The 20,147-nt window shown below is 42.3% G+C and overlaps 1 protein-coding gene across 3 annotated transcripts in view; it reads left to right on the plus strand.

Annotated features, from left to right (window-relative positions):
- Positions 1 to 20,147, plus strand: part of SMCHD1 (structural maintenance of chromosomes flexible hinge domain containing 1) — a 636,391-nt gene that overhangs the window by 332,970 nt on the left and 283,274 nt on the right. For all 3 annotated transcript variants that reach the window (XM_073550884.1, XM_073550885.1, XM_073550886.1), the window contains one exon: positions 8,059 to 8,178. In XM_073550884.1, coding sequence (XP_073406985.1) covers positions 8,059 to 8,178 — 120 coding nt within the window. The remainder of the gene's footprint in view (positions 1 to 8,058; positions 8,179 to 20,147) is intronic.

Here is a 20,147-nt window from a genome sequence, read left to right on the forward strand (position 1 = left end):
ATAGAGCTGTAAGGGGCGTAATAAGAGATAAAAATAAAGCATTTAGAGAATTAAAGCAAGTAGGTAGTGATGAGGCATTAAATAAATACAGAAGATTAAATAAATTCTGTAAAAAGCAAATCAAGACAGCAAAGATTGAGACAGAGAGACTCATTGCCAGAGAAAGTAAAAATAATCCCAAAATATTCTTTAACTACATAAATAGTAAGAAGCTAAAAAATGATAGTGTTGGTCCCCTTAAAAATAGTCTGGGTGAAATGGTGGATGAGGATGAGGAAAAAGCCAATATGCTAAATGACTTTTTTTCAACAGTATTTACACAAGAAAATCCCATGACGGATAACATGATCAGGGATAAAAATTCTCCATTAAATGTCACCTGCTTAACCCAGCAGGAAGTACGGCGGCGTCGACAAATCCCCGGGCCCGGATGGGATACACCCCCGAGTACTGCAGGAATTAAGCACAGTCATAGATAGACCACTATTTTTAATCTTTAAAGATTCCATAATAACAGGGTCTGTACCACAGGACTGGCGTATAGCAAATGTGGTGCCAATATTCAAAAAGGGGACAAAAACTGAACTTGGAAATTATAGGCCAGTAAGTTTAACCTCAACTGTGGGTAAAATCCTGGAGGGTTTTCTAAGAGATACTATACTGGAGTATCTGGAGAAGAATAACCTTATGACCCAATATCAACATGGGTTTACAAGAGACCGTTCCTGTCAGACTAATCTGATAAGCTTTTATGAAGAGGTAAGTTCCAGACTGGACCAAGGGAATGCAGTGGACGTGGTGTACATGGACTTTTCAAAAGCTTTTGATACGGTGCCACACAAAAGGTTGATACATAAAATGAGAACAATGGGGATAGGGGAAAATATGTGTAGGTGGGTTAAGAGCTGGCTCAGGGATAGGAAACAAAGGGTAGTTATTAATGGAGCACACTCGGACTGGGTCACGGTTAGCAGTGGGGTACCACAGGGGTCAGTTTTGGGCCCGCTTCTTTTTAACATATTTATTAATGACCTTGTAGGGGGCATAGAGAGTAGAATTTCAATATTTGCAGATGACACTAAACTCTGCAGGGTAATTAATACAGAGGAGGACAATTTTATATTACAGGAGGATTTATGTAAACTAGAAGCTTGGGCTGATAAATGGCAAAATTTTAATTTTTATGCCCTTAGGCTGGTTGCACACTAGCGTTTTTTAGCGCTGCACTTTGTGCGCGTCCATGCGCATGCGTCCTGCACCAATATCTTTAACATTGGGGCGGCATGGTCTAGCGTATGAACCCGTTCGTATGCGTTTTCGTGCACACGCGTTTTTTTGTAGTGTGCGCCTAGGCGTGCCGGACACAACCTGTTGCATTTTTGGTCCGTCCGACCTGTCTCAAAAAACGCTTGCACACGGAATGTGCAAAAAAAAAAATCACATTACAGTCTATGGGAATGCAGGCATGCGCATGGACATGCATACGCCTGCGTTTAAATTTGTATGCGTTTGAAGAGTTAACATGGCTAGAAACTGGTTAAAACGCATGTGCCTATAAAAGCAAACGCATACAAACACATGTTGCGGTTTTTTTGCATGCGATTCTAAACACGCTAGTGTGAAACTAGCCTTATATCAGAGAGATATGTCACAAAAAATACTTACTAAATAACATTTCCCACATGTCTACTTTACATCAGCACAATTTTGGAACCAACATTTTTTTTTTGTTAGGAAGTTATAAGGGTTAAAAGTTGACCAGCGATTTCTCATTTTTACAACAAAATTTACAAAACCACCTCACATTTGAAGTCACTTTGAGGGGTCAATATGACAGAAAATACCCAAAAGTGACACCATTCTAAAAACTGCACTCCTCAAGGTGTTCAAAACCACATTCAAGAAGTTTATTAACCCTTTAGGTACTTCACAAGAATTGAAGCAATGTGGAAGGAAAAAAATTAACTTTTAACTTTTTTTCCCAAAAATTTATCTTTGGACACAATTTTTTATATTTCGTCAAGGGTTTCAGGAGAAAATGAACAACAATATTTGTTGAGCAATTTCTCCTGAGTACACTGATAACCCATGTGTGGAGGAAAACCAATCTTTGGCGCACGGCAGTGCTCAGAAGGGAAGGCGCATCATTTGAGATTTTTAATGTCAAATTGGCTGGAATCGAGAGCGGACGCCATGTCGCGTTTGGAGACCCCCTGATGTACCTAAACAGTGGAAACCCCCCATAAGTGACCCCATTTTGGAAACTAGACACCCCAAGGAACTTATCTAGATGTGTGGTGAGAGCTCTGAACCCTCAAGGGCTTCACAGAAGTTTATAACATAGACCTGAGTATGCTGATACGCCATATGTAGGGGTTAACCACTATTTGGGCGCATGGCGGAGCTCGGAAGGGAAGCAGCGCCATTTAACTTTTTTGGCTGGAATTGAGATTGGATGCCATGTTGCATTTGGAGAGCCCATGATGTGCCTAAACAGTGGAAACCCCCCACAAGTGACACCATTTTGGAAACTAGACCACCCAAGGAGCTTATGTAGATGTGTGGTGAGCACTTTGAACCCCCAAGTGCTTCACAGAAGGTTATAACGTAGAGCCGTGAAAATAAAAAAATCATTTTTTTTCCACAAAAATGATCTTTTTGCCCCCAAATTTTTATTTTCACAAGGGTAACAGGAGAAATTAGACCCCAATAGTTGTTGTGCAATTCGTTCTGAGTACACTGATACCCCTATATGGTGGGGGTAAACCACTGTGATCGCCTTACTGCGATCCTTGGGAGGCAGAATGCACAAATCCACAAAAGATGAAGAATTGGTTTTATTTTTTACGCCAATCCTCGTGCGGTATTAGTGATATGGCGACTTTATTCCTCGGATCGGTACGATTACCTTGACACCAGATTTATATAGTTTTTTCATGTTTAGCTTCTGTCACACACTAAGACGCTTTTTTTTAAAGAATTTTTTGTAAGAAACTTTTGCATCACCCTATTTTGAGAGCTATCATTTTTCCATTTTCCGGCCGAACAAAAACTAGCAATTCAGGAATTTATTTATTTTTATCTTTCTTTTTCTTCATCGTTCCACGTATGGTAAAATTAGTATGGCAGCTTTATCCTTCAGGGCACTACGATTACAGCGATTCGTCATTTATATCTTTTTTTATGTTTTGGTGTTTTTTACACAATAAAAACTTTAATAGAAAAAAATAATTTTTTTGCATCACTTTATTCTGCAAGCTATAACTTTTTATTTTTCCGCTGATGGAGCTGTATGGCTGTTCGTTTATTGCGGGACAAGATGTCGTTTTCAGCGGTACCATGTTTATTTATATCCGTCTTTTTGATCGCGTATTATTGCACTTTTTCCAAGCGGTATAGTGATACCACTTGGAAAAAGTATAATTTGCTACTTTTTTGTTTTTTTACAGCGTTCACTGACTGGGTTAACTAGGGTGAAGCTTTTATAGATAAAACGAAAAAAGTGGTTTGGCACTGTTAGCCAGTAGAAAAAAATATATAAAGTGCTCTCAGTGAGAGAAACAAAAATAGGAATCTTGTGGGTATACCACCTTTTAATGGCTAACAAATAATAGTGAATGTTGTTACAAAGCAAGCTTTCGGGATTGCTTACGTCCCTTCATCAGGCTGATATGACAAAATATTTGAAGAAACCTTATTTATATACAGTTTAAAGCACAACATTTCAATAAACAAACAATGAGCTTGAAGAGAGAATCCTTAATTAGGTAAGATTAGATAGGTAGTGTGAAAAGTTCTGTGAGATCAAAGGGCTTCTTGGAGGAGATAGCTCAGATATGGTAATGGCTCATAAAACCTTCTGACAAGTGTCCTGTGGTGAATAGAATCAAAGATTGTAATGAATTTGTGTTCCCACACTCTCCAATGTGTCTGTGATTTAAAATTGCCTTTTAAAATGACAACTTTCATATTGCCTATGTTGTGTCCTGGATCACAGAAATGTTTAGCCACAGGTAAATGGGTTTTTTGTCTGTAATTGTGTGATGATGAGACCTCATCCTTGCTCTCAGTCTCTGTCCTGTTTCTCCAACATAGAGGCCACCCACAGGACATATATTGCATATAATTAAATACACCACATTGGAAGAGGAACATGTGAATGTACCTGGGATCTTATGGGATCTTATAGTCCTGCTGTGTGTTGGGAATTTGGATTTTGTCTTTGGTCTCTATATGATTGCAGGTTTTGCATCTTCTCCCATTGCAATCACAGACACATCAGAGAGTGTGGGAACACAAATTCATTACAATCTTTGATTCTATTCACACAGGACTCAATTTGTCAGAAGGTTTTATGACTCATTACCATATCTGAGCTATCTCCTCCAAGTAGCCCTTTGATCTCACAGAACTTTTCATACTACCTAACTAATCTTACCTAATTAAGGATTCTCTCTTTAAGCTCATTGTTTGTTTATTGAAATGTTGTGCTTTAAACTGTATATAAATAAGGTTTCTTCAAATATTTTGTCATATCAGCCTGATGAAGGGACTTAAGCAGTCCCGAAAGCTTGCTTTGTAACAACATTCACTATTTTTTGTTAGCCATTAAAAGATATCATACCCACAAGATTCCTATTTTGTTTCTCTCACTGAGAGCACCTTATATATGCTTTTATAGATGGGATTTTTACGCCAGGAAAAGCTCCTGCTGAAATTTCAGCCTCTCCTGCTCGATCGCTGCTGTGTTTGGTCAGTCAGATTGACTGACCAGTCACAGTGCTTGGGGTGCAGGGACCCATTGCAAAGGTCCCTGCACCTCTTGCCGTGCCTGTCAGCTATCATAGACAGCTGTGGGCACTGAACTGTCACTGCGTGTTTACACACAGTGACAGTTCAAAGGGATGACATGCACAGTCCGTCCTGGTGTGGTAACTTACAACCTCCCATGACTGACTGTGCACGTCAATGGACATTCAGGGGTTAAGATGATCTCCGCACAGGGACACATTTATTTATTTTTTAACACATCCAATTGTGGAACTTACAGCTCTGGCAAAAATTAAGAGACCACTGCAAAATTTTCAGTTTGTCTGATTTTTCTCTTTATAGGATTATTTTTGGGTAAAATGTAAATTGTTTTTTTATTCTATAAACTTCTGACATGTCTCTGAATTTCCAAGCAATGCATTTTGTATTTTTGTTTCTAAAAATGAGAAGTGGTCAAAATTAAATAAAAGTACCAGTGCTTTCAGACCTCAAATAATGCAAAGAAAACAAGTTCTTAATCATTTAGAAACAACAATACTAATGTTTTAACTCAGGAAGAGTTCAGAAATCAATATTTTGTGGAATAACCATGATTTTTTATCACAGCTTTCATGCGTCTTGGCATGCTTTCCACCAGTCTTTCACACCGCTTTTTTGTGACCTTATGCCATTCCTGGAACAAAAATTTAAGCAGTTCTTTGATGGCTTGTGACTATCCTTCTTCCTCTTGATTACATTCCAGAGGTTTTCAATGGGGTTTAGGTCTGAAGTTTGTGCTACCCATGACAGGGTTTTGATGTAGTGGTCTCTTAATTTTTGCCAGAGCTGTATATTCCCAGATCTATTAAGCAAAATGTATACCCCTTTAAATAATCAAGTACAGCACATTTAATTAATGATCCTTTGCTATCATAGATCTGTGAATGCATTTCCAATGTCAACCTCTAGAATAGCAATTTGATAAATTGGCCTTAAAGGGAATCTGGCACCTAATTTTCGGCCTATCAGTTGTGGCCACAGCCATCAGGGGCTTAGCTACAGCATTCTGTAATGCTGTAGATCAGCCCCCGATGAAACCTGAAAGATAAGAAAAACATGTTAGATTATACTCACCGGGGGGCTGGGTCGGGTGCGGTGGGTGTAGCGGTCCAGTCCGGCGCCTCCCATCTTCATACGATGTTGTCCTCCTCCTTGCTTCTCCCTTGGTTCCTGTGCATGCGTACTTTCTCTGCCCTGTTGAGGGCGACGGCGACACCCATCGGACCGAACGCTGGGGTGAGCATACTCAAACCCCCGTCACACACAGCGTTCTCGCTAGCGAGATCGTTGCTGAGTCACAAGTTTTGTGACGCAACAGAGATCTCACCAGCGAGATTGCTGTGTGTGACACCAGCGACCGGCCCCCCTGCCCGGTATCGCTGATCGTCCTGGAATGTTTGGCAGCTCACCAGCGATCATGTAGCGACACACCAGCGATCCTGACATGGTCATATCGTTGTCGGGATCGCTGGTGCGTCGCTATGTGTGACAGGGCCCTAACTCTTTTTTTCTTATCTTTCAGGTTACATCGGGGGCTTATCTACAGCATTACAGAATGCTGTAGATAAGCCCCTGATGGCTGTGGCCACAGCTGAAAAATGTGGTGACAGATTCCCTTTAATAACTTAAGTAAACAGTTTGCTCCAGAGTACTAGTGTAAAATTGCTGTAAATGTTTCAAATTTTATGGCACTTGACATTTTTTAAATACTGGGCAGTGCTTGGAGGAGTAAAGCGTATTGTAGCCCGAAAAATTCACTTAATTTTACACAACTGTGATGTAAATTATTCCAGAAATGTGCTTTAGTGTACATTCCTGACTTTAGCATAAGGCAGCTGAAAGATGCGCAAAGTTTATTAAAGAAGGTTTTCCAGGCTAAGAAGAGAAGTCTTTAGTCACTCTGACTGTGCCCTGCCAAGTCATGATTGTGCGATGGGCATACGGTCATGATTGTCCTGTATTTCCCTATGTGATTTGCATACTTGGGGTCTCAAGCCTAAAGGCCTGCATACACGTTGCAGATTTATTGTGTTTTTTTCTGTGCAGTTTTGCAACATAACCAGAAGGGTTTCCTGATGCCAGTAAAGTGAATGCGAATTCTGAAGTTTCATGTACACATTGCTTATTTTTGACTTGTAGATTTGGTACAGATTTAAATCTGAGGCATGTCAATTCTTTCAGCACTTCTGCTGATGATTTCACCCATACTAATATGTGGTGAAAAACATCTGTAAGAAAAAGCACCAGAAGTGTCTGCATCTAATATGTAACGTGCACATTCCCTTTTAGTCTCATCTAGGCTTCTCTCAATAGAAAATAATTGAAAAAATCCAAATGATGCTTGTCTGCATGTGATCACACCTATGCAAATTGCCCACCTGCATGGTGAATACACAGTGTTATATGTCAGCTGTCAGACTATTCTTTTGTAAACCCGAGAAAGACAGATTGGCATACAAAATGCCAGTTTTGATTCATCTGCCCCAAAAAGGTTTATCATTTCTACTTATCAAGTTTTTGTCTAATTTATTCATTAAAGGGAATCTGTCACCCCTTTTTTGAGATATCATATAATGATATCATTCAATTGTGTGTCACATAAGGATTCTCTTAGTACTTTTGCTTCCCCCTGACAACGCACCTTTCATGCATAAATACCTTTTTTATATCTGTTCAGATGTATGTAAACTACCGCTGTCTGGTCTGCTGGGCGGGGCTTATTCATCTGCTCCCCCCCGGCCCTGTCTTGCTCTATGCAGGGAGGTGGGAGCAGTTGAATAAGCCCCGGACAGCGGCAGTTTACATTCAACTGAACCAATGTAAAAAAAGTATTAATGCATGAAAGGTGCGGGAGTCAGGGGGAAGCAAAAGTACTAAGAGAATCCTAATGTGACACACAATTGAATTATATCATTATATGATTTCTCAAAAAAGGGGTGACAGATTCGCTTTAAGGCCGGTGTCACACTTGCGAGAAACTCGCACAAGTCTCGCACATCAATACGAGGCACTGCCGCCGGCACTCGGATCGGAGAGTTCAGCTGCATAGAAATGCATTCAGCTGAACGCTCCGATCCGAGTAGTGCCGGGTATTGACGTGCGAGACTTCTCTGAGTTTCTCTCAAATGTGACACTGGCCTTAGGGAAGTACTAGCAGAGTGACATTTCATGATTGATATTAGATTGGAATTGAAAGAAGCCTATGCTGTGTAAATTTAACGTTTTTTCTTTCGATTTTATTTATTTTAGAGAACATTACAAAGCTTGGTGATTATACGCTGAAACTTCAAGTCGTGTTAAACGAAAGCAATGCTGACAAATATGGGGAAAAAGCCTTGCCTTGTAAAAAAATTATGTTTAAGATTGTGGGTAAGCATTGGTGACTTTTAACAATTTGTTGTGGTTATTATATCCATTCTTTATTTAAAAAAATATTATTAATTGGGCTTCTGCCTCAGCATATTAATTTACTTCCACACACAACATTGAGTAGAAGGAGAGGAGGGCATGGTTGACCTTTTGAGACATACAAAAAAGATTTTTGTATATATTTCAGTTTTCTTTCTAATAGATAATAGACAAAAGAGAGTCAATGAAAGATTATGAAGGAATTGCTAGTATTTTTTTAGTGCATTTAATGTTTAGTGTTTCTCTACAGACTATGGACACTTTTTGACATCTAAAACATATTTTTTTTTTTTTTTACATATTATAGCTATATTGATTAAAAAAATGTGGCACTAAGTTTTAAGGCTGTGATCTTCATGCATTTACTTTCAGTTCCCTGAGATACCGTTTGCAACTTGTCGGGGCCTGTGTGAGTCTAGGATTTTGAGGTCTTCAGTATCTCTCATGTACTGGGACAGTTTCATTTCTGTTCTACTTGACCCTTCTACAGCCTGTGCAGTATCCTCACTTTCTTAGGCCTCCTTGACACGTCCGTTTTTTATGTCAGTATGTGGTCCGTTTTTTAATGACTTCAAATACGAATATACCCACACCTATTGTATTTTATGGTGGTGCACACGTCAGGTCCTTGTGGAAAAACCCACAGACATGCCAGTTTTTTTTGCGCCGTATGGTCAAAATGTATGCCACACACGTTCACACTGATGACACACGGATGACATCCGTGTGTTATCAGCGTGACACGTACCGGTGCTTTGGAAGAAGCGGTACAGTTTGCACAGTTCCCCGGCTGCTAAATTATTGTCTCCTGCTCTTTCTGATCTCAGCGCAACCAGGAGACAATGATGGGAGTTGTATTCAGCAACAGCTGGGTAACTCGTGTTAAATAAAAATGAAATTAAAAAAAAAAAAAAAGTGTGAGCTCCCCCACAATTTTCCTTAGCAGAGGGAAAGCCCATGGCTGGAGGCTGAATTTAATAACCTGGGACAAGATGCAATACCATATAAGCTTTCCTGGCTATTGATATCGCTCACTGCTGTTTGCTTAGTTTTTGCTGGTAAATTTATGGGGGACCCCAGGAAAAAGTGATGTAGGGTCCAACTATAAATTTAAACCAGCAAAGGCTAAACAGACAGCTCTGGGTTGTTATTAATAGCCTGGGAAGGGATCAGAGATATTCCCACCACACCTCCCCTGGCTACCAACATCAGCACTCAGCTGCCCCAGAAATGGTGCCTCCATAAGTTGCTCCAAATCTGGCATAGCCTCGCTCTTCCCACTTGCCCTGTGTCGATGGCAAGTGGGGTAATATTTATGAGGTTGATGTTAACTTTGTATTGTCAAGTGACATAATGCCTACTGCTTAGTAATGGAGAGGCATCTATAAATCACGTATCTATTACTATTTCCATAGTCATGTTGAAAAAAGGCACAGCATGAATAAAATACTTTATTTGAAAAAAATCCACACTTTGTTTTACAGATATATTTAAAAATAAAAAACACCGTTATACTCACCTTACGCCCAGTCCATTGAAAACCCTTGTCCCTCACCTGTCCAAAGTAATGATTAGTAATACTTTCCCATACCGTAATTTATGTCTGCGTTATTAGGTTTATAACCTGGATGGTGGAATGATGCAACTGTCCAGATTGGAAACCATGGGGGAATGAAATGCTGTGAACGCAGCGTCAGTGACTCGCGGTAACGTTCACTGCCTGTCGTTGAAGCTGCGTTCCCACACTTCACTGTGAGATGTCTGATGAACTGGGATGACCTCAGGGAGATCAGTGCAGCCACTGTGAGAATTTTCTCACGGTGCCAGCGGTGATCTTTTACAGACATCAGCGTTGCTCTCCCCATTGGGGCTCACAATCTATATTCCCTATCGGTATGTCTTTGGAATGTAGGAGGGAAACGGAGAACCTGGAGGAAACCCACGCAAACGCGGGGAGAACATAAAAATGCAGATGTTCTTGGTGTGATTTAAATCCTGGACTCCAGTGCTGCCAAAGCAATAGTGTTAACCACTGAGCCACCATGATGCCCCCATAGTGCCCTCCACATTTCACCCCCCCCCCCCCCCACAGTTCCACTACACACATTGAAGCTCTCACACAGTATGATGGCACCCACACAGCCCTCCCACACAATATAGTGATCCCCACACAGCTTTCCCACACAGTATAATGCCACCCACACAGCCCTCCCACACAGTATAATGGACCCCACACAACCCTCCCACACAGTATGTTATCCACACATTATGATGGGCCTCATAGCCCCACATACAGTTTGATCACCATCACAGTCCCCTCACAAAGTTCAGCACACTATATGATGGCCTCACATCCCACTACACAAAGTATGATGGACTATTTATAAAATACTAAAAAGGGGGCGTGGCCTAGGTATCTTGCAGGAAAGACGTGCTTCACTTCAGCTCCTGCTCCTAGGCATCTATTTGTATCCATACCGATTGTAAATCGAATTTCTGACATAAAAAGCTGCCATTAGCTGTAGTTTACCCATGTGAGATGTTGCCCTGCTGGACCCCTGAAGCAAGAACAGAGAATTCTGTGTGCTGGAGCTCCGGGTGCCATTAACTGCATACTCTCGGTTTGGCGGGAATGGATGAGACTGCTGGTGGCCGGCTGCCCCGCATGTGGCAGGAGTGCCTGGCCATCTGAGGAATCTGTTGGGAGGAAGCGACGGGGAGGATGGGAGAGTTGAGGAAGATTCCTGGGTTATAAGTGCCTGTGTGGCTTAGCGGTGTTGGCGCGCCATGCACTAACAACCACCCCCTCTGCTGTTGTGGCCTGCAGTGTCTCTTACTGTGCATCTTGTGTCCTTGGCGCCTGATCCCCAGGAGCGTTGGGTCCCGGTGGAGGGTGTGGGAGTGACTTGGAGACCTCCGGTGCCGGTCCACGTTGGAGTGAAGGCAGGAGCCATCAACCCGGAAGTGGACTCTCCTGACGCCCATCTTAGGCGGTGAGAAAGAGCTAGCTGTCACTGAAGCAGAAGGGAAGGCAGAGACTGAAGTAAAGAGGTGGGAATAATAAGTCTAGTGAGGGGGGAGTGATCCAAGGGACCCCCTCATTAGACTTATCTGGCCAAGGAGGCTGATACTCCATATCTTCTCTTCCCCCCCCCCCCCACGCTTTGCTGAGAGACTTTTTCATCTGTCTTGTCAGAGATTACCTAAAATAACATCCAAACCCTTGAAGTCTATGGGGTTGGCTCTGCTAATCAATTTTACTCTAATACAGCATTAAGCTGTGTACCTTCTTCCTGCCCTTCATAACTACATAACTATCGTCTTTTCAGACTACTACTGCTGCGGAAAATATATAATCAGTTTTTTGGATAACTCTGTAAAGTCACAAACATTCAGTTTCTCTGCTTATCATTACTGACTGGTACGCTCTACTGTCATCTTCTGTTCATCAGTTGAATTTCATTCACAAGTTTCTGATTTTTTGCTAAAGTGACTATGTAACTTTAACCTTCAGGTACTTGTGGTGACCTGCTATCGCACGCTTATAGTAGAGAATGATGAAAACAAATAAAGAGCGTGCAAACAATCTTAGTGAACACAAAGTCTCTGAAAAATAATGGGAATTGCAGAAGTTCCTCAGGAAGAAACACGCCTCATCACATTCCTTCTAAAAACCCAGCAGCCCTCTGCCTCTCCTCCACTCAGATTCAAGCCATGAAGATACAGATTGTGACTTAGCGAGCCTGGAATCTGCTCCAATCTCTAGATCCTTTCTAAAAAAAAAAATCCTTGGCCCAGGTTATGAAGCCGCTCCTCTAAGAGATTTTGGGAATGTGAGTGGACCTGAAACTCTCTCTTTCTCTCTCTCTCTCTCTCCCAGACCTCTGTTCCTTTAAATTTCATACACTTAGCGGATCCGTCCAAGAAACGGATACAGTGGCATCCGTGTGTTGCGAAACTGAAACGGATCCATATTTTCACCCTTTAGCGGTTTGCGACTGACGTCAAACAACTGAAGTGTTAAACAGCCATTACCACACAAAAGTTGTAGAAGTCTCTAACATCTTAAGAGAACAAATGATCCAAAATCGTCATCAGATTAATTCAGCATTACTGTCCCTGGAGGACCAAGACAATAGAAGCAGAAGAAAAAAAAATTTGTCTTATTCCGGAGACTTTTCCTTCTGAGTCCCTGGAAAAAGTCGCCAAATAAATTTTTGCCTCTATACTGGGTCAAGAAAGGTCAGTCTATCATCATTGAGAGGGTCCATAGAGCCCCCAGACCAAAATCAGGTGATCCTCCCAGAGATGTTATCTGCGGCTTACAGAATTTTCTTGATACGTCAACAATCTTGTCCGGTTCCAGAGAAAAAGCAGCTCACAGCTATTGTGACTCCTCCATTCTCCTGTTCCAGGACATTTCTCCAAGTACTCTGGCTAAGAGGAGAAAGTTGAAACCACTTTTAGATGATCTAAGATCCAACAAATTAAATTATAGATGGCTCTTTCCTTTTGGCCTTGGGGTATTTAAAAGTGGAAAACAAATCGCCATACGAACTCCTGAAGAGCTTGACAAAACATTGGCTGACCTAGAAGTTCCACACATTGATATTCCTTCTTGGATGCCAATGGATGCAGGATAGGTAATCCCATAACTACCGTGATGGGAAGAATGGCTTACCCCGAGGAAATCAACTACCCGTAGGATCATAAAACAAGACCTTAGACATGAACCCTCTTAAATGCTCGTTCATTGGAGAGCGAGTTTCTAAGTCTTCCCACCTTCTAGTCTGAAAAGAACCATGTTTCCTGAGTGAGGACTTCCTTAATGTTGATAGCTGGGCCCTGAACCTACATTTCTTTTTGGAAAGTTTGAAAATCACATGATCTTTTTTTTTATCCATAGTCAGATAACCACTCAAACTGTCTCATCTGCATATTCGTGGCACTGGAATATGCTGCCGTGATTGAGATTTCACTTTTTAATAGTTGTTTGACTTTTTTGTTTCTTTTCACAGGTGAATACTGAGACTTGTGTTATAACTTCTTTTGCAGCTGTTATGACTAATAAGACCCCCCCAACCCACAAACTTCTTGCAATTCCAACATATAAAATATATTCTAGATCAATTCCATCTAAAGTTGGAGTCTCCTAAAGAATTGACATGGCTGGATTTTCTAACAAAACTTACTTAAGTTCCCTATCCCTAAAATTATCTCAAAGCTATATAATAATATTTCCTCTTCAACAACTCATTTTAAACCTTTATACCTGATATCTTGGGGAAAAAAGGAACTTATCAAGTTGTCTGATGAAGACATCTGGAGTATCCTCAATTCACATGGATTCTCCAGATGCACTCTTTAGCAGGAGAATGCCTATAAGATTGTTTCCCATTGGTATAGAACTACAGAGAACTTATACCATCAGAGACGAACATATGTTGGAGATGCAGATCCAATATAGGAAATCTGGCTCATTTATTCTGGCTTTGCCCTGATTTGAAACAATTTTGGGATGATATTGATAAGGCGTTGAAATCATTGCGAATCCTGACTTTGGACTTGACAGCCTTGGAGGTACTTTTGTCCTGACCCTTGTAGTGTGACTAATGGTTGCATAATTAATGAGAGGTATGTGTCACAGGGATGGATGCTCCCTGCGATGCAACCCAGCGTATTTTGTCTTTAGTGCACATGAGCACTAAAGATGTCGTTTAGTGCACCTGGGTCTGGGTTGCGGGTAGCTATTAGTGATGGGAGGGTCCGGCTAAACATATACCTCACTGTACCCCTTTTTCCTGCAGAATCCTGTGTGGTTGTGTGTTTGAGGACCTGCCGTGAGGTCATGATCACGTGGCCAGTACATGTGATGTTACCTCACCTATGGGTGTGGTTACAGGCTACCTTAATGGAGCCTGTGTGTTTGGCACATGTGGCAGTGCTGGCTAGTCTGACAACCGTGAGTGATATTGACTGGGATCAGTGAGAAGTGGTTATTGGATACCTCTAAGGATAAGAGGCATCTGGGAACCTGTGTGGCCGACACCAACAGGTAACGGACAGGAATCTGTGGTATGCTGACCGACGTCAGTGAGGGACTGTGGAGACGCTGTAAAGCTAATTGTTTCATGGACAAGCAGCTGCATGTTACTAAGTTCCCGAGGAGTCGTTTATGCTGTACATAATAAACCAAATGGACTTTTTAACCCTTAAGGGTACTTCACACATAGCGAGATCGTTAGTGAGATCGCTCAAACGTCACAGGTTTTGTGACGCAACAGCGACCTCTCCAGCGATCTCGCTACGTGTGACACTTAGCGGTGACTGGCCCCCCGCTACGATATCGCTGATCGTGCTCGAATGTCCTAGGCCATTTTTTGATCGTTGGTGTCCCGCTGGCCAGCATGCATCGCTGTGTTTGACACCATAAAAACGACGAGTGACCTCGTTGGCGATTCAGAACTCAGGGACACAGGCGTGATTTTGCTTTGTCTTTTCAACGCCCCCTCAGCTCCGATTGGTGGTCTAAAATTAGGATCTTTGTAGCGTTTCCTTTTATAAGTCAGCTATCAATTATATGCAATCATAACATTTAACATGTACAGTTATAATAATTGTGTGTCCCCGTGTCATTGACTCTGGATCCACGAATAAATAGCGCACTAGTGACCCAGACAGGGACGCTGAAGCAAACCGCGTAGTGATAGCGCAGTAGTGGCCACCAATCGGAGCAGAGGGGCGTGGAAAAGGAAACGCTGAAGCACGCCTGTCGAGGTCTGATTCGTCAGAATAGCTGCTGTGTGACAAAGTCCTAACGACCGCCGAGGTCGTTATACGGATTGTCGTATCCTTGCTGCGTCGTTGAGTAGATCTGCCTGTTTGACACCTTACTAGCGACCATCTAGCGACGTACCAGCGATCCTTAACAAGTTGTATCTTTGTCGGGATTGCTGGAGCGTCGCTATGTGTAACGGGACCCTAAGTTTTCCTGGTATCTACCTCAATGACCAGCCAAGTGAGTACCCCCCGTCTACTCATAGTGTGGGACGTTACACCTTTGACTAGCTATAAAACAAGAAGACACTGTTTACTTCCATTATTAGTCGGGGCCACCAAGCACCTGATTTCTTTGCATTGGAAACAAACCACCTCTCCTTCGTTAAAGGAATGGATTGAAAAAGTATGCTTGATTTATAGATTAGAAGAACGTTCCAGCTTGGGAACTGCACTCACCCGCTTTCCTTAAAGATATGGGCCCCTTGGACACACAAGTTAAGGGAAATTTTGATTTAATTAGTGGTGCCCTCTTTTTATCTTACTTAAGCTTAATTGCTCTTCTGTTCTGGATCTGTTGCTCCTGATAGCCTGACGCCGCTATGACCACTCCATAGTTCCCGTTACATGTTCCATGACTGGCCCCGTAATCTTAATCTTAACAGTATGTGCACACGTAAGCGTTTTTTCGCGTTTTTACCAAATAAAACGCTTAAAAGAAGCATCCCATTCATTTTAATGAATTCTGCACTTTTTGTGCATAATGATGCGTTTTTTTTCCGCAAAAAAAAGCATTGCAATAAAAAACGCAGCAGGCTCATTAATTTTGCGGAAAAATCCGCATTTCTAGCTATTTTCTATGAGACTGGGGACGCTCCAGAAAAAACGCATGAAGAACATGCGGGAAAAAAACGCGCGTTTTCTGGGAAGGAGTCCGGTTTTCAGTCAGGAATTTTCTGCATACGTGGGTACATAGCCTTAATTCTCAAACCAGTCAAGACTTAACCCCTTCCTGACATCAGACGTACTATCCCGTCCATGGGACCCGGGCCCCTATGCCCATGGACGGGATAGTACGTCTACCGCGATCAGCGGTGCCCACGTGGTGAGCGCCTCTGATCGCGGCCAGGTGTCAGCTGATTATCACAGCTGATACCCGGCACAATGTGTCAGGGGCGGTCACGGACCGCCCCCGACATGTTAACCCCTTGCACACCGCGATCAAACATGATCGCGGTGTACCGGGGGTTAAAGGGAAGCATCGGCAGGGAGGGGGCTCCCTCCGTGCTTCCCTGATCCCCCCACGGCAGCGCAATGTGCAGCGCTGCTGCCGGGGGCTCCTTTCCTGCAGGCCCCCGAATCCAAGATGGCGACGGGGGCCTGCAGGAAGCGCAGGCATGAGGAAGCCTTGTGCACTGCCTGTGATGTGACAGATCAGCGATCTGTCACAGAACAGTGATGTCCCACCTGGGACTATTTTTAATAAAGTAAAAAAAAAAAAAAAAAGGGTTAAAATAATTTAAAAAAAAAAATCGCCAAATAAATTACAAAAAAAAAAAAAAATTCCCCCAAATAAATCCATTTTTTGAAAAAAAAAAAAAAAAAAGTACACATATTAGGTATCGCCGCGTCCGAAACGACCCGCCCTATAAAACTGTCCCATTAGTTAACCCCTTTAGTGAACCCCTTCAAAAATAAAAATAAAAAACGAAGCAAAAAATAATGATTTATTATCATGCTGCCAAACAAAAAGTGTAATAACGCGCAATCAAAAAGACGCATATAAATATCCATGGTACCGCTGAAAACGTCATCTTGTCCCGCAAAAAACGAGCCCCCACACAGCATCATCAGCGAAAAAATAAAAAAGTTATAGCTCGCAGAATAAAGCGATACAAAAATAATTATTTTTTATATAAAATAGTTTTCATTGCATAAAACCGACAAAACATAAAAAAACGACCTAAATGAGGTATCGCTGTAACCGTACTGACCCGAAGAATAAAACCGCTTTATCAATTTTACCGCACGCGGAACGGTGTAAACGCACCCCCCAAAAGAAATTCATGAAACGCTGGTTTTTGTTCATTCTGCGTCCCAAAAATCGGAATAAAAAGCGATCAAAAAATGTCACGTGCCCGAAAATGGTTCCAATAAAAACGTCAACTCGTCCCGCAAAAAATAAGACCTCGCATGACTCAGTGGGTCAAAATACGGAAAAATTATAGCTCTCAATATGTGGTGATGCAAAAACTATTTTTACAATAAAAAGCGTCTTTTAGCGTGCGACAGCCGCCAAACATAAAAACCGCCATAAATAGTAAATCAAACCCCCCGTTATCACCCCCTTAGTTAGGGAAAAATAATAAAATAAAAAAAAGTATTTATTTCCATTTTTCCATTACGGTTAGGGCTGAGATTAGGGTTAGGGGTGTGTTGGGGTTCGGGTTGGAATTAGAATTGGGGGTTTCCACTGTTTGGGCACATCAGGGGCTCTCCAAATGCAACATGGCATCTGATTTCAATTCCAGCCAATTCTGAGTTGAAAAAGTCAAATGGTGCTCCTTCCCTTCCAAGCTCTGACATGCGCCCAAACAGTGTTTTACCCCCACATGTAGGGTATCAGCCTACTCAGGACAAATTGCAAAACAATTTTTGGGGTCCAATTTTTCCTCTTACCCTTAGGAAAATAAAAAATAGGGGGCAAAAATATTTTTGTGGAAAAAAATGATTTTTTTATTTTCACGTCCGAGCGTTATAAACTTCTGTGAAGCACTTGGGGGTTCAAAGTGCTCACCACACATCTAGATAAGTTCCGTGGGGGGTCTAGTGTCCAAAATGGGGTCACTTGTGGGGAGTTTCAATAGTTTAGGTACATCAGGGGCTCTCCAAACGCACATGACATCCGCAGACCAGTCCGTCAAAGTCTGCATTCCAAAACGTCACTTGTTATGATTGAGTCACCGTAGGAGGCAAAAACAGAAATGCTAGCTAAGTCCAGAAAACCAGAGAAGTTGGCAGCTATCGGATTGCAGACCCCTGAACCTATCAACACAGCTAGCAATAGCCGTGGGGGGTTCCTACGATGCCCTAGACCCCTCGATCACAGCCGGAGGACTACATAGCCTAAAGACAGAAAGGGAAATCTAAACTGCCCCAGAGCAGACCCCAAAGCAAAAGGCAGCCCCCAACATATAATGACGGTGAAGCAAGAAGAAAGAACACTAACACAGACAGGAAGATAGACTGAGCAAAGACGGGGCCCAAGCTAACTAGATAGGAAAGGACAGGAAGGCTGCTGTCTGCAATCCGTGAAAAACCCTATGAAAATAAGAGCCAACAGACTGACAGTGAAAAAGGCCCTGAAGACGCTAGGCTTCAAAAAAGCTATGTCAGTACTCAGGAATATTCTGAAGACAGAGCAACCGGCAAAAGGAGATTCAGCTCACCCCAGCAGGGAATGGCAGAATCCAGAAAAGCAAGGAAAACAAAAACAAAACAAATGCTAACAGGCAAAGCAGAAAACTTCGCTTTAGAGGAGCAGGAATCAGACTGGTCTCCTAGAAGTCCACAGAGAAATCACCCGCAGGGCAGAAGGGCGTCGGCAGCCTTATATCCAGTCCGTGACTCCACTCAGCCAGTCATCATCATTAGGCTCAGGTGCCTGATAATCAGGCTCATTACCTTCCTTTATCAGAATAGGGAGTTCACCAGACCTCAGTGACGAAGGGGAAAATGAACTCACAACAGTCACTGCTTCCCTTCCGAGCCCCGACGTGTGTCCATACAGTAGTTTTCTCCCACATATGGGGTGTCAGCGTACTCATGACAAATTGGACAAAAACTTTTGGGGTCCAATTTCTCCTGTTACCCTTGGGAAAATGAAAAAATTGGGGACTAATTGATCATGTTTGTGGAAAAAATACGATTTTTTTTATTTTCATACCCGGGCATTATAAACTTCTGTGAAGCCCTTGGGGGTTCAAAGTGCTCACCTCACATCTAGATAAGTTCCTTAGGGGGTCTAGTTTTCAAAATGGGGTCATTTGTGGGGGGTTTCCACTGTTTAGGTACATTAGGGGCTCTCCAAAGGCAACATGACACCCGCAGACCATTCCATCAAAGTCTGCATTCCAAAACGTCACTACTTCCCTTCCGAGCCCCGACTTGTGCCCATACAGTAGTTTCTCCCACATATGGGGTATCAGCATACTCAGGACAAATTGGACAACAACTTTTGGGGTCCAATTTCTCCTGGTACCCTTGGGAAAATAAAAAAATGGTGACTAAAAGATCATGTTTGTGGAAAAAATACGAATTTTTTATTTTCTCGCCCGGGCGTTGTAAACTTCTGTGAAGCACTGGGGGGTTCAAAGTTCTCACCACACATCTAGATAAGTTCCTTAGGGGGTCTAGTTTCCAAAATGGTGTCATTTGTGGGGGGTTTCCACTGTTTTGGTACATCAGGGGTTTTCCAAACGCGACATGGTGTCCGATCTCAATTCCAGCCAAAAACGTCAAATGGCGCTGCTTCCCTTCCGAGCTCTGCCATGCGCCCAAATAGTGGTTTACCCCCACATGTGGGGTATCAGCGTACTCAGGACAAATTGCACAATAACTTTTAGGGTCCTGTTACCCTTGGGAAAATAAAAATTGGGGTGAAAAGATCATTTTTGTGGAAAAAATATGATTTTTTTAATTGTACCGCTGTACGTTATAAACTTCTGTGAAGCCCTTGTGGGTTCAAAGTTCTCACCATATATCTAGATAAGTTCCTTGGGGGGTCTAGTTTCCAAAATGGGGTCACTTGTAGGGGGTTTCCACTGTTTAGGTACATCAGGTACTCTCCAAACGAGACATGGCGTCCTATCTGAATTCCAGACAATTTTGCATTGAAAAAGTCAAACGGCGCTCCTTCCATTCTGAGCTCTGCCATGCGCCGAAACAGTCGTTCCCCCCCACATATCAGGTATCAGCGTACTCAGGACAAATTGCACAATAACTTTTGCAGTCCAATTTCTCCGGTTACCCTTGGTAAAATAAAAAAAATTGAACCTGAAGTATTTTTTTGTGAAAAAAAAGTTAGATGTTCATTTTTTTTTAAATATTCAAAGAAATTCCTGTGACGCACCTAAAGGGTTAATAAACTTCTT

This window comes from Dendrobates tinctorius, unplaced genomic scaffold (genome assembly GCF_039654945.1).
Source record: "Dendrobates tinctorius isolate UK_male_01 unplaced genomic scaffold, ASM3965494v1 ptg000171l, whole genome shotgun sequence".
NCBI lineage: Eukaryota > Metazoa > Chordata > Amphibia > Anura > Dendrobatidae > Dendrobates > Dendrobates tinctorius.